Here is a 14,334-nt window from a genome sequence, read left to right on the forward strand (position 1 = left end):
TCTGCCTACAAATTGAATGCAGGACTACCCAGGCACACCGTGTGATGTATTTCCTGGTTAGGTATTCAACTTATTGGGTGAGTCAGTCATTCTTTGTCAGCTTAATTTATTTTACAGAGTTGTTAAGACAAAATGAAACAACCCCACTCTTGTTGTTCTGAAATACTGGCAAGAAAGGCAGGATTGCAACTCATGGCAATAGTTGAGATGAATCTTTGAGTCAAAAAATTTAAAAAGCCTATCAGGCACATGCAAGTTCCCAGAGCATAATCTGGATATTCTCAAATGTATATTTGAGAATTTGGTAGACTGTTATAGAATCTGGGGGTCACAGACTTAATAATTCCAATGGTTTGGAATTATTTTTTTTTCTATTCTCTGTACAAGAAAGAATTTTTCATGTCATTACAACCTGTCTCTCTATGTACCAGCTTAATGTCATAAAATCTGATTTGAGGCTAAGTGAAAAATAAGGTGCAAGGTTCAGTTAATACAGTGGTAAGAAAGTAAAAAGGCATTATATTATGTCTCATGTCATATACACATACTGTGTTTCCCCGAAAATAAGACCCAGTCTTATATATTTTTTGCCTCCAAAAGTGGCACCAGGTCTTATTTTCGGGGGATGTCTTACCCTCTTATCTTAGGACCATCACAGCCAGGCCACAGCAGAGTTCCCCAATGTTTCTGGCTTTTCGGACTGGTGTGTGTGGGGGGAGAGGGGATGGTGCCGCATGAAGGTAAGTGCACACATGTACACACTCAACTCATTCTGCATGAGCGGCCTGCATGCCTGCCTGCCAGTCAGCAAATGGTGTGCGCACATGCACTCACCTGCTGCTTGTGCAAATGAGGATGCATGCGCGTGCATGCTCTCCAGCCATTTCTGTGGACCAGCTGCAAACCACTCATGGAGCACTAATAGGCCGCAGTCTACAGGTTGGGGACCTCTGCCCTAGAGGCTCTCTCCTAACTATGGGAATAACTTTGAAGCATATCCATGGAGCTATAGGTGAGAAGAGGTTGTACTACTTACAAGTTGACTCTGAGAAGCAGTTTGGTCAATAGATAAACATTAATACTCTTCATTGGGAGACCACATAATTTAATTCAGAATTAAAAGATTTGCCTTATGTATTCAAAGTTACCTTTTCTGCTATCATAAAATTATAGCGGAGTGAGTCTCGGGTACAAATAGCTCCCAGTAAAAAAACAAAAACAATGTATAAAAACCACCTGCAAAGAAATAAAAAAAAATCACAGCTTTTTTAAAAAATAACTTCCTTAATAGCATAAGCTAGTTCAGTAAGCAGTAAGTTTTCTTTGCTCTGAAAAATATTTTAATCATTTTAGGTAAAAATGTGGATGCAACTGAAATGGATGCAAGTTTGGAGGCAAATGCTAGAGGAACATAATTTCAATCTCACTCTCCAAGAATGGAAATGGATGGCCCAACTATGAATTGGGAGATCCAAAGTTGGAAATTCTCTCCCACATATAATTGTAACTTTAGGAAAACTAACATAGTTCTGGTGTCTAGATTTCAATGGTAGAGGAACCATTGATGTTAAAGTGGTACACCAACTGCTTCAAAACTTGTCAAACTTGGTACCTGGCTCACTTTGACATGAAAGTACTGCCCTGGTACTTGTTATTTGTTTGGTATTCGATGCTCTGCGATAGGAAAAGGGGGAATGGCTGCGGAGAACAGACAGGAAGTCAGCCATGTTGGGAAGGTTGCTGACATAGAAAAGAAGCTGAAACAAAAGTTTACAAGGTAAGTCACATGATTTGTTTCATACTCATTGTTTTTAGTACTTGTCAGTCCTCCCAGAAACAATTAATGATGAATACTGAGATACCATTGTACAAGGTAGTTCCACTGAGGAAAAGGGGCCAATCTATCTGTTAACGGGCAGACGTAGAAACATCAATTGTTCCTCTATCATCCAAATCTAACTCCTAGAATAGGTCCTAAACTTATCAGTCAGGATTTATTTGCTTAGGACTAAGGATACATTAGTATGCTAAAACATTTCATAATTTTATGAATTATGTTTATTATAGTTTTTTCATGACTGTATCAAAAATGATCCTAGGAATTGAATTCAAATTAAGTTGGATCATAATAATATGTGATTAATTCTTGCACATTTTTGAAAACAACAATGTTCCTCAAAACAATTAAATCAGAGTCAGAGAGCTAAGGAAGCTATTTGTAATCTTTTAATCAGATTATTGTGAAAAAGATAATTCATTGCTATCGTGTATGTACCAGAAGCTGAGCAATCTAAAAAAAAAAGACAGGATATACTCCCTCAAAGATGCAATATAAAAGTTAGAGTATTGAAAAAAAAACTAAAAATAGAAGGGAAAGGAAAAGGGACAAGAATGAGAGAACAGTAAGAAGGAGTATATTCATACATGTGTATCAGATTAACACTGATTATGGTATCTAATTTGGGTAATGCAATGTCTGCAAGAACAAGCTCAGAGAGCACCAAGGACCCCTTATTTCAACCCTAAGCTACAAATATTCTCCTTTATTGGAATTTATTCAGACCAATGTTACACATTTTGCAACAACTGTAAATGTTGAAAATGTAAAAATGTAAATAGCTAAAAAGTAGTGTAAAGGAAAGAGGTGACTCCATATAATGAGAGGGATTACTACAAGATTATTTTTCTTTTCTTCAAGATTGACTCAGCCTTTCATCCTTCTGAGGTCGGTAAAATGAGGACCCAGATTGTTGGGGGCAATAAGCTGACTGAGTAAACTGCTTAGTGGGGGCTGTAAAACACTATGAAGAGGTATATAAGTCTAAATGCTATTGCTATTCTTGTTGAAACCCTCCTGAAACCATGCTCTGGCTTACGAATATAATATGATTAAGGCTGATAATCTTCTTTACATGCTCACACATAGCATACCATTCAGCAATTGGATCTAACTTCTCTAAGCCTACAAAATATTAGATCCTGATGTTTAACTGCTGTGTTATGAAGTAGCTATCCAGCAAGGAATGTAGTCAAGTCTTTAAGTCCTGTCTCACCGTTCTCTGACTATGACTGAAATCATTCACCTGTAAATGAAAATGAGAAAATATCATATAAACATCAAGGTATCCCATTTACTTTGTGGCGAGATGGGCAAACAAATTTAATGAATTACTAATGAATCCACAGCAGGTAATGGGCCTGCTTTAGTTAAAAATCCTTCCTAAAAATCTGTGTGCTATAAAATGTATCTAGGGATTTGTAGGGAGCATAAGAAAAGACAGCCCACACCTTACATGTCACTCATGTACTAGGAAAGACAGCTAATTATTTATTTGTTATTTTTATTGATCAGTCTTAAATTTATTCTGAAAAAGTTTATGTTCCCTAAATTTGGAAAGGTGAAAAAGATGGGAGGATATTAACTAATTTATCTCTTTGTAATATGTCCAGGGCAGAAAGTGACCAGGGGTAAACAGCTGAATCCCTGCCAACTTTGATACAGAAGAGAGAGAAAAAGGAAAGGTTATTATAATGGAAAATGGACTGACTGAAGAACAGAGATGAGCAGAAAGTTAGTTTGAGCAGAAAAGAAATGCTTCATTTTTTTTATTTTATTTATAAGAACTTACGAAATGCCAATGGCAGATAAAGATCCTATAGGGATATCCGTTGCGGGTTTCCTGAGATCCCCACTCATATTAAACCCAGCCATCACTCCTGCAATTTGAGCACACACAAAAACAAACACAACAGTGTTAGAGGGCTGTAAGACGATGACCTTTTTTAAAAAAACAAAAAACAAAACCCAACCCTGGTGCACATACTGATATCGGTGCCATGTATACAGCTTCGTGATTAAGCAACTAGGTCTCCACTGGCAACAGGATGCTAACCACATACCCACAAAGAGATTCTTTGTTCTAAATTGGACAATGTATTAGAAGAAAGGCACAGATTTAGACAAAAACAGCTTATCTGAAAACTATCACTTGAAAACAGTCCCTTTCCAAATGCCGGCTAACACTGAACTCGACAGACCTTTCAACTAGGCTCCCCATTACATGAGTGGTTATCTCCATATACATGACAGATTCTGACACTTTCACAGGAAACTTTTGTTCCCTGTTTTTTTTATAAAACAATAAGCCTTCAGACTTATATTAATGTCTGAGGACTCCTTACCTTTTAGAAAAGGTGGCTCTTTATACAAATAAGTAAATTAAATTAAAAAGTATTAAATTGAACTACAGGTAGTCGGTCCTCAGCTTACGACTACATTTGAGCCCAAAATTTATGTTGCTAAGTGAGACAGTTGCTAAGTGAATTTTGCCTCATTTTCAATCTTTTTTGCCACCGTTGTTAATTGAATCACTGCAGTTGTTAAGTTAATCACCGAGTTGTTAAGTGAATCTGGCTTCCCCATTGACTGTGCTTGTCAGGTCACAAAATGTGGTCACCTGACTCCGAGACACTACAACCATCATAAATATGAGTCAGTTGCTAAGCATCTTATCAAGTGACCATAGGGATGCTATAATGCAGCGGTGGCGAACCTATGGCACATGTGCCAGAGGCAGCACTCAGAGCCCTCTTTGTCAGCATGCATGCCGTGCCCCAGAGATGGAAAGGGACTGGCCCCCACTACCCTGGCCCCACCCACCCAGTCTGCCATGACCAGCGCGGCCACGCCCACCTGTTACTGGTGATAAATAAGTGGGTTTTGGGTTGCAGTTTGGGCACTGGGTCTCTAAAAGGTTCGCCATCACTGCTATAATGGTTGTGTGAAAAATGGTCATGTCGCTTTTTTCTGTGCCTTTGTAACTTCGAACGGTCACCAAATGAACTGTTGTAAGTCAAGGACTACCTGTATTTGCGATGTCACACTCACACATTTAATAGGAAATGGAAATAATTATCCGACAACCCTAATACCATTTTATCTTTCAGCAAAAGAGTATTGAACCATATTTGCAGCCCAAAGTCAATTAATAGGATCGATATCCACCATCTATTTAAGAGCCATCAATCAGTTAGATGTGTCTTTGCCCAAATAGTGCTTTTGCTTTCTTTTAATTCACTCTTGTTCCAACCAGGAGATAATCCACAAGTGTTTGACAACTTATATAGTTTGATGCTTTCTACATTCATGTTCTGTTAAAGCGGTTAAGACCTCCATAAGAATAATGAGTATCAACTATAAGTTTATGGGTCTTTTTATTAATACATAAGCTTTCACAATACTAATCATATTTATACAGATCACTGAATTCAGTGGGCCTTATTTCTGAGTAATTGAACTTAGGATTGCTGGGCAAGTAAAACACTTCAGTCAAAAATCATCAGACAGAGGAATATATTCCACTTCACAAAATAAGTATATGGTAAATATTTGTATACATCCAAAACAGCTTAACAGTGTTTTAAAATCACCTATGATTCTTACTGATCTAACTGCAAAATTAACATATCCCGGGCCTAAAAGTTTGCATTCAACTCATTTAACAGTTTTGTTACTTGGATGATAAAAAGTCAGTTCTTAACTATCACATGACAAAATATTTGGGAAGAAAACTAGAGACTTCCTCTGAAATGCTTTAAGTATCAAGTATCAATTTTTAAGAAATGAGCTGTTCTGTTTGACGGTCTTGTTTATATAATAACATTAAATCATTACCTTTGTCTCACTGGGACACATGTCAAACAAACATACATACAAAGAACAGAGGTATTCAGGAAAAAAAAACAACACCAACGCTTCAATTCACAATAGTGCAATTGTTTCCCTTCAAGGAAATTGGAGCATGGAGTGACTTAGCTCAATACTATGGATTAGCATCAATGAGACTGAATTGTCACCTTGAATTCTGGTACGGTGCAATGAGGGCTAGAGAGAGCTTGGCCTGTGCAGCCAGAGATCAAATGTCTTCTGTGACACCACCAAATTTAGTTAAATTCTCATCCATTTTTATAGAGAATGGCTCTCTTGCCTACATTACTCAAGCTGCGTTCTCCCTCCCCGAGCATAAGAGCAAAACTATGGGTTTTTTTTTCTAAAATGAAAAGAGACAAAGAAGCAGACAACAAACTACAGGAACAGAATCACCCACTCGAAAAAGCTTTTGTTGAGCAGCAAGCATGTGATAAAGCACAGATTTATAGAACTGTTAGCAGAAGAAGGTGCTAAAAATAATGCCAATGCAGTTGTACTGTATCTACTGATGCTGAACTATATCTTCTTCTTTTTAAAAAAAAAAAAAAAGTTTTCTACCTGTGCATATGAACATGGAATGACTTTCATCCCTTGCATCTTTTACATTCATTATAGACCTTTTAAAAAAATGGAATCATTTGTTGACTACCAGTTATCTGGTGGATGCAGAAATCAAAACATTTGCTCTCTCTTTACCCTCCCTTTGGCCACTGCATATTCTTTAGTAGATTTCAATAATCCCAGCCTTACTCCCTTCTTTTATTATTGTTTGTACCTTTGAGTCAGTATTTACTCCTGGAGACTGCCTGGACAAATCCCTGCAGTTTTCAGAGTGGTTTGTCCTTGACTTGTCTCCTTCTTCCTGGAGCTGAGAGAAAGGGACTGGGCCAAAGTCACTCAGCTGGATTTGTGCCGAAGGCAAAGCTAGAACTCACAGTCTCCCAGTTTATAGCCTGGTGCTTAACCACCACAGCAAACTAACACTTCTAACACTTCTAACCAGTTTCAATTTCTTCTGACTTTAATCACTGCAGAAACACCTATCTTGATTATCTACTAAAATGCATTGCAATATGCACTGGGGGTAAAAGCAAACTATTTTGTTTTGCACTCAGTTTTTTTTTTAAATAGCCCTGTAAGAAAAACTCACAAGGCCATATGTCTGAAATATTTTCTACTCGGCAAGATAAAAAAGAGTGGGGTATAAAGATAGAACCGACAAAACTAGATAAAATTTTATTAAGTCCCGAGGATAAAATTATTAAAAAAAATTATCATTTTCTTTTAGATCAGACAATGTATGAAGAACAGGTTAAGGAGACCATGATAATTTGGAGTAGGGATTTTGGTTTTAGTATTGACCTACATATTTGGCAAGAACTGTGGGAAAGGAATAGGAAACTCACTTTAGCTACTTCATATAAGGAAAATCTTTACAAGATGTTCTATAGATGGCATTTCCCACCCGTAAGGTTAGCCAAAATGGGTTCAAACATTTCACCCCTGTGCTGGAAATGTAAAACAGCAATAGGTTCATACTACCATATGTGGTGGGAATGCCCAAAGACTCGTGAATATTGGAACAGGACACGAAACTGGTTGAGGGATATATTAACACTGGACTTAGAGTTAAAACCTGAACTCTTCTTGTTGGGAATAACAACAGAAAAATATGACAAGGGAACAATCTACCTGCTGCTACACATCCTGACTGCAGCTAGGCTTGCTTTAGCGTAAAAATGGAAGAGCAAGGAAATTCCCACAGAGGAAGAGTTAATACATAAAATATTAGCATATGTGGAAATGGACAGGCTCACAATGATATTAAAAGATAAATGTGGATCAGTTTATTATGAAACCTGGGATAAATTTTACCATTGGAGGAATTTGAAGAGGACAGTCGGGATTAAAGATGAATGTTAAGATAGAAATATATGTTATTTTAGAACAAGTATTGTATATAAAACTTAGATGTATATGTAGAGATGAAGAATTGATTGTAAAAAGTGGAATAATCTGATAAGAATGTATATACTGGAATGTCACGTCAAATCCAATGTTTGTTTGTTTTTAATTGTATAAAATTTGTAAAAATTATAAAAAAAAAAATTTTCTACTCAATGGTGCAAGAAAGCCATGGTTTTTATCTCAAAAGCAGCTAGAAAAAAAGGATTCTAGAGAAAAATGAAGGCAAGAGGATAAATCAGAACATATTTTACATGTTTCATAAGCGAGGCAAGGACAAGGGTTTTAATCTTCCGAGTATTTGGACTTGTTCTGGAGCCCATCCTCAGGGAACTTCTCTCTACCAGAATGGTCCTGCAATTCTAGTGTGGTTACAGGTACCAAAATCAATACACAGAGACAATCTGTATCCAACAAAAGATAGGCCAAATGGTTAAGAGTCTAACAGAGTTTGAAAAGAAAATATGTCTTACTTAGTTCAAGATAATAAGTTGTGGAAATTCAATCAGCAGTTGAAGTAATAAAAGGTAATTTGGATACTTTTAAAGGAATACTGGGTAATTTTATAGAAGTGCTGGGTGTGCCTATATGTTGAATTTTAAGCTCCCTGCATGTCTTTCTACTAACAGTCCAACAGAATATGCTGGAGCTAGAATAGTTTAAATAGGAATCTAAGAGAAGGAAAGAGTTTGGTGGAGAAATACATACAGGAGATTAAAGTTTGAAAAGAAAATATGTTTTACCTAGTTCAAGATTAAGTTGTGGAAATTCAATCAGCAGTCGAAATAATAAAAGGTAATTTGGATACTTTTAAAACGATATTGGATAATTTTATAGAAGTGCAGGGTGTGCCTACTCTCTATGCTGAATTTTAAGCTGCCTTCATGTCTTAAGTACTAATTGCAGAGAAGCAATAGTACAAATCTAGATTTGCAAGCTTATCAAGTTCCTTCAGTTGGCCCTTGCATGAAACACAATGCAAAGAATAATGGTATGATTTAGCAAGCTTCTTTGTTTTCTTATTAATCAAAAAGAAACCCTGATGGAAGTCTACATTGTGTGTATGAGAAGGGAATGCAAGAATCCTTTTGTATTCGATTGGATAACTTTATTTCTGATGCTTTTCTGGGATTATAAATAGGAGAGCCATAAAGCTTGGTGGGTGGCTTTTGTTAATTAAATGAGGCTTAAACTGAGAAATTCAAGTATGATCATTTTGACTGCTTCATTTTTAACTTTCATTATTTCCCCCAGCTTACACAGGATACAGAAGTATCCAGAGCCTGGATTGTTATAGAATATCAGATTATAAGCAATCGACAATAATGCTTTCTGTGCAAAATTATATAATTTATATAGAGTAGTATAAATTATTTGAACCCAAATAAAATGAGATTGGAAAAAAGCTTTAATTTCCCCATGCTACTACTATAATATTAAATAAACACTAAACATACTTGAAAGATAAAAAAGTGTTTGTAGCTGTTAAATGAATGGCAGATTTAAACAACCTGTACTGCAAAAGTGTTTTTGTTTTGCTACAATTTTTACCACTACTAATGAATACTTATTAGTACTTCTGAAATAAATTATATTTGTTTGCATCAACTGCTTTCCTACTTGACAAATGTTAGCAAGAAGAAATAAACATTTAAAAACATAATTGTTTTTTATTGCAGCATTTATAATTTTAATCTGCACTTGCCTATCTGAATAGAGAGCAGCTGTGCTCCAGCACAGAATACACCTGATATAAATAAAAAAGAGGGGGAAAAACAATTTAGTGATGTTCTTAAAACTCCTATCTCTTGTAGAAATTTTTGTTTTACATCAGGAGTGCCAAACTGTCGGCCCACGGGCCAGACTCGTCATCCAGAAGCTGTGCCCACCCCATTGCTGGCAATGGCAAAAAAGTCACAATACGTTGCATGATGTCGCTAGTTTGACATGTCTGTTTTACATGCTGCACCACAGAGACTCAGTAGGAAGTTGCTTAAAAAAAACCTTCAAGGGTTCAACTTCAACCTGTATATAATGAATGAATGAGAGGCAGTTTAAAGAATATTAAGTTGAATACAGGTAATCCTCATTTAGTGACAACCAGACAGTAACTGTTTGGAGTTATAATAGCGATGAAAAAGTAACTGCACCCAATCCTATTTTCTGACGAGAGAAAGAGCGAGGCCTGATCTCTCCTGCAAGGATGAAGGAATCAGTTTGAGACTTACAGCATCTAAGGCATTCTTGAATGCTCCGGGAGATTTTCCAGGCTTAATAGCTATTGCACTTAGACTTATATACCACTTCACAGTGCTTTGCAACCCTCTCTAAGCGGTTTACAGAATCAGCATATTGCCCCCAACAATCTAGGTCCTCATTTTACCTCAGAAGGATGGAAGGCTGAGTCAACCTTCAGCTGGTGAGGCTCGAACTGCCAAACTGCTAACAGTCAGCAGTCAGCAGAAGTATTGGTTGATTGACTGATTGATTTATCATACAGCAAGTAGAAAGAGGACTAATTCTAGGACTCCCGAGAGCCCTCTGTGGTTATGGGAAGCCTAAAAAGTCCACTATTTGCTGATGAATCTGGGGACTGAATCAAATGGCTACAGGAGAGGTATAGTAAATCTTGAGGAAAGTGTAACCAAATATCTATTAGAGTACACATTGAGTATATACCTATTGAATAAATGTGGTAGAAAAACTTTATTTTCATATCTGCCACAAATTAGGTGGGATGTTATTATAGAATCACTATAGGTTGTGGTGGATTATCTGGTTAGAGTTTGTTGGAAGAGTTTCAATTATTCCAGCCCCAGAAAGTAGAAAAGTATATTATGGGTTTAGCCAATTACTTATTCTCTCTTAGATGCTGGACCACCTCCAGAATGGTTGGACTGCTTAGTCCAGAAGAAGGGCAGAACGTTCCAGCTTTCTCCAGAACTTTCTTTCCTGGAGTAGGTACGTATTATACAAACAGTTATTGTCTTTAGCATCTTTGAGAATTTCCTAAATACATTTTTTGTTTATTTTAGAAAAGGGAACGCTAAACTAGATGGCTATATTCCGTTTTTTTTCCAAATTTTGCCATGCATACTCTAAAGCAGGGCTTTTCATCCTTTTTACCGATTGTACCATATTTTAGGATATGGCAGTTTTCAAGTATCACCTAGCAGGGTTTCAAAAACTTGATGACCCAAAAAAAAAAGGAAAAGTGATAAAGTACAGGTAGTCCTTGACTTACAACAATTCGCTTAGTGACTGTTCAAAGTTATAGTGGCACTGAAGTGACTTATGACCATTTTTCACACTTATGATCGTTGCAGCATCCCCAGGGTCACGTGATTTATATTTCGATGCTTGGCAACTGATTCATATTTATGATGGTCACAGTGTCCCAAGGTCATATGATCCCTTTTTCCAACTGTCTGACAAGTAAAGTCAATGGCAGGGCTGCTGGTGGCCAAATGCTAAGGCGGGACTTCCTTCAGACCCTCCCTCCCTTTCATTCCAATCTCCCTCCCTCCTCTTTTCCTTCCTGTTTCCCTCCCTCCTTCCCTGCCTCCCTCTTTCTCATTCCCATCTCCTTCCTTCTGAAGTAAGAATTTGACCCCCCCCCATATTTTCTCTCTTCCATATATTTATCAAACAAGGAAAAGCCTCCAGAGACAGAAAAGACAAGCACCTGAGGGAACTACCTTAAAAAGGAGCATTCCCCTTTAAGAATTAGCTACTGGCTAGAAAAGAAAGTTAAGGAGCCGGCACTTATGAAAAAACCAACAACAAACAAATGTAGCAAGTACTGGCTGCCGGCTAAGGCAGCCTCCCCAAATGGCTCCACTCATAAGTAAACAAATGCTACAGGTAAAATCCATTCAGAACAAAAAATACTTCAAAATCTGTTGCAGCAAAACTTAACAGCTAACAATAGCAGAGCAATAGAATTAGAACCCAAAATCCAACACAGGACATCAGCCATCAGCCACAATAGAAATTGCCAAACACTCCTTAAGAACACAAAGCCCACATTGCACAAATTCCAGAACTTCAAAGTCACAAAATCACATAAGAATCCTTCCACTCTCCCAGTTTGTTGTTCAGCTGATCCAGAACAGAACTGCTAAAACAGCACTCTGCTTCTGCCAATAAACATCTCCTCTTGTGCAGCCGGAGCAGCCGGCTTCCTCTCGCCTAGTTCAAACGGCAGTGCTTCATTTTTTTTTTCTTTTCTCTTAAAGGTATAGCCTCCTGGCTTTTTCTTCCAACACTTACTTCCTTTCCGTTTCCCTCTCCCTCTTTCTCATTGCCATCTCCTTCCTTCCTTCCTTCCTCCGGGCCTCACCTCCAGCTGATGCTGCCTTTCTTCATTCCTCATGGAGGGCTACCCCTCCCCCACTGTGTTTCTTGCCTGTTTGTCGCTGCCACCTGTGTGCGCGCCCAGCACGATGGCTGCCACAGAAGTTGTAGATTCGCTCCCAGATGGCCTGTTTGATCTCCTCTCCTCTCTCCCCTCTCCTTTTCCCTTCGGTGCAGCTCCAGCTGACTCCTCTTCCCAAGGCTGAATCTTTTTTTTCCTCTCCCGTCCAAACTGCCTCCTTTTATAGCCTCTCCTGTCTCTGCCCCCACTTCCTTTTTCTTCCAGGTAAGCCGGAAGTGCCAATCCTGAGGTCTTTGCCTCACCCCAGCAACCCTGCAGTTCCTGAGGACTCTCTCAGGGCAAGTCCTGTGCTGCACTACTTTGGCTCATTCCCTCCCCCGCTACTTTTGGCTGGGCTGGGCAGGGCCGCGTACCACCTGACAGGTGCCAATGTTGAAAAGCCCTGCTCTAAACTCCCATCAAATTTCATGGTACCTGTGGCAGCTGGGAAGAAGACACCAAACACAGTGAAGAAAGATTCCCCTGAGCTGTAGTCTGGCAGTGTGTTGTTCAACAGAAGCTCCTCTGAATAGCCAATGAAGCCATATTCTGTGGGTATGAAAGGGGGGGGAGCACAACATCAGTATCACAAGCTGTTGTAATTTTGTAATTCTCCTAAAAGCATGTTCAAAAGGAAAGTATTGTTATACACCAGTAGTTTGGAAATTAACAGAACAACAGAGATGGATCTTCTGCACTTTGAAGATTGAAAAAAGTGATTAAAGTTCACTGAAAGATAACCTTTTCTGTCAATTACAGATAGTCCTCAAATTACAATCACTCATTTACTGACTGTTTGAAGTTACAACCGCACAAAAAGGTGACTTATGACTGGTCCCCACACTTGTGACCGTCACAGCATCTCCACCATCATATAACCAAAAGTTGGGTGCTTAGCAACCCCCATGTATTTAGAATGGTTGAGGTGACCTGAGGTCACATGATCATCATTTGTGACTTTCCCAGCCACTTCCAAAAAGCAAAGTCAACAGGGAAGCTGGATTCTCTTAATGGCCATGTGTTTCACTTAACTGCAGTGATTTGTTTAACTATCATGGCAAAAAAGTTGTAAAATTTGGCAAGAGCCACTTAACCAACCACCTTGCTTAGCAATGGAAATTCTAGTCCCACTTGTGGTCTCAGGTTAAGAACTACCTATATATAACACTCCAAAGAATTCATTTCTCTGTAATTTGAAAAGGTTTTATTACTGAGATTCTCATTCAGTGAACGATTTAGAAATTCAGATTGTACATATTATTTACACACTTATTGTTCCATGTCCTATTGTTAAATAACCTGGTTTAGATGTTAGTGTTTAAACTGTATAACATAGTGTGAAGATATATAAAGACTAGCTTTGTTCAGTACAAAAGAGATGTACATTGCAGTTTTTATCTCTACTCTCTTCATTCCCTATGCCTGTTGTTTTTTAGTCTTTACACATCTTTGAAAATGGCCTATTTTCCATAAGCTCACTTGAGGTCAACAGCATCATTTCTAATCCTCAAGGAACATTAGGCCTTACAGGACATCTACCAGGCTTCTGGAGCAGTGTTTTAGAGTAAGAAGAAAATTGTGTAAGTGGCTGAACAAATATCTCCAGTGGTTATTAACAAATCGCTCCCCGTTGCCTTGGAAAATAATACTCAGCTGATGCCACAGACATTGCCCATAATATCTTGGCCCTGGTGTATTTAACCTTTTTAAAAGGGATCTGCATGAAAAGACTGAGGGAATATTTATCAAATTTGCAGCTGCCAAAAAATTAGGAGGAATAGGACAGGTTCTTAAGAAAAGAATGAGAAGATTCAACACATTCTACACAGGCTTCAATGATGGGCTGAAAGAAACAGGGTGAAATTGAATAGGGAGAAATGTCAAGTCTCACATTTGGGAGTAAGGGAAGGAAAGGTACATTTATTGAACAGGGCAGGGAGACACTAGAGTGAGTTATGGTACAGGGGCTGCCATAAAGAAGAGGGAATTAAGCTATTTTCCAAAGCACCTGAAGGCAGGACAAGAAGCAACGGGTGGAAACTAATCAAGGAGAGAAGCAACCTAGAACTAAGGAGAAACTTCCTGACAGTGAGAACAATTAATCAGTGGAACAGTCTGCCTCCAGAAGCAGTAAATGCTCCAACACTGGAAGTTTTTAAGAAGAGACTGGACAGCCATTTGTCCGAAATGGTGTAGGGTTTCCTGCCTGAGCAGGGGGTTGGACTAGATGACCTCCAAGGTC

At 38.3% G+C, this 14,334-nt stretch overlaps 1 protein-coding gene across 7 annotated transcripts in view; it reads right to left on the reverse strand.

Moving 5' to 3' along the window:
- SLC12A8 (solute carrier family 12 member 8) overlaps positions 1-14,334 on the reverse strand; it is a 77,011-nt gene that overhangs the window by 17,952 nt on the left and 44,725 nt on the right. For 6 of the 7 annotated variants that reach the window (XM_039323768.1, XM_039323767.1, XM_039323771.1 and 3 more), the window contains exons 6-8: positions 12,528-12,641; positions 3,630-3,717; positions 1,149-1,236 (exon numbers count right to left, since the gene is read on the reverse strand). In XM_039323768.1, the coding sequence (XP_039179702.1) occupies positions 1,149-1,236; positions 3,630-3,717; positions 12,528-12,641 (290 nt within the window). The remainder of the gene's footprint in view (positions 1-1,148; positions 1,237-3,629; positions 3,718-12,527; positions 12,642-14,334) is intronic. The other variant, XM_039323765.1, reaches the window with a different exon arrangement.

This window comes from Crotalus tigris, unplaced genomic scaffold (genome assembly GCF_016545835.1).
Source record: "Crotalus tigris isolate CLP2741 ecotype Arizona unplaced genomic scaffold, ASM1654583v1 scf7180000024282.1769268, whole genome shotgun sequence".
Taxonomy (NCBI): Eukaryota; Metazoa; Chordata; class Lepidosauria; order Squamata; family Viperidae; genus Crotalus; species Crotalus tigris.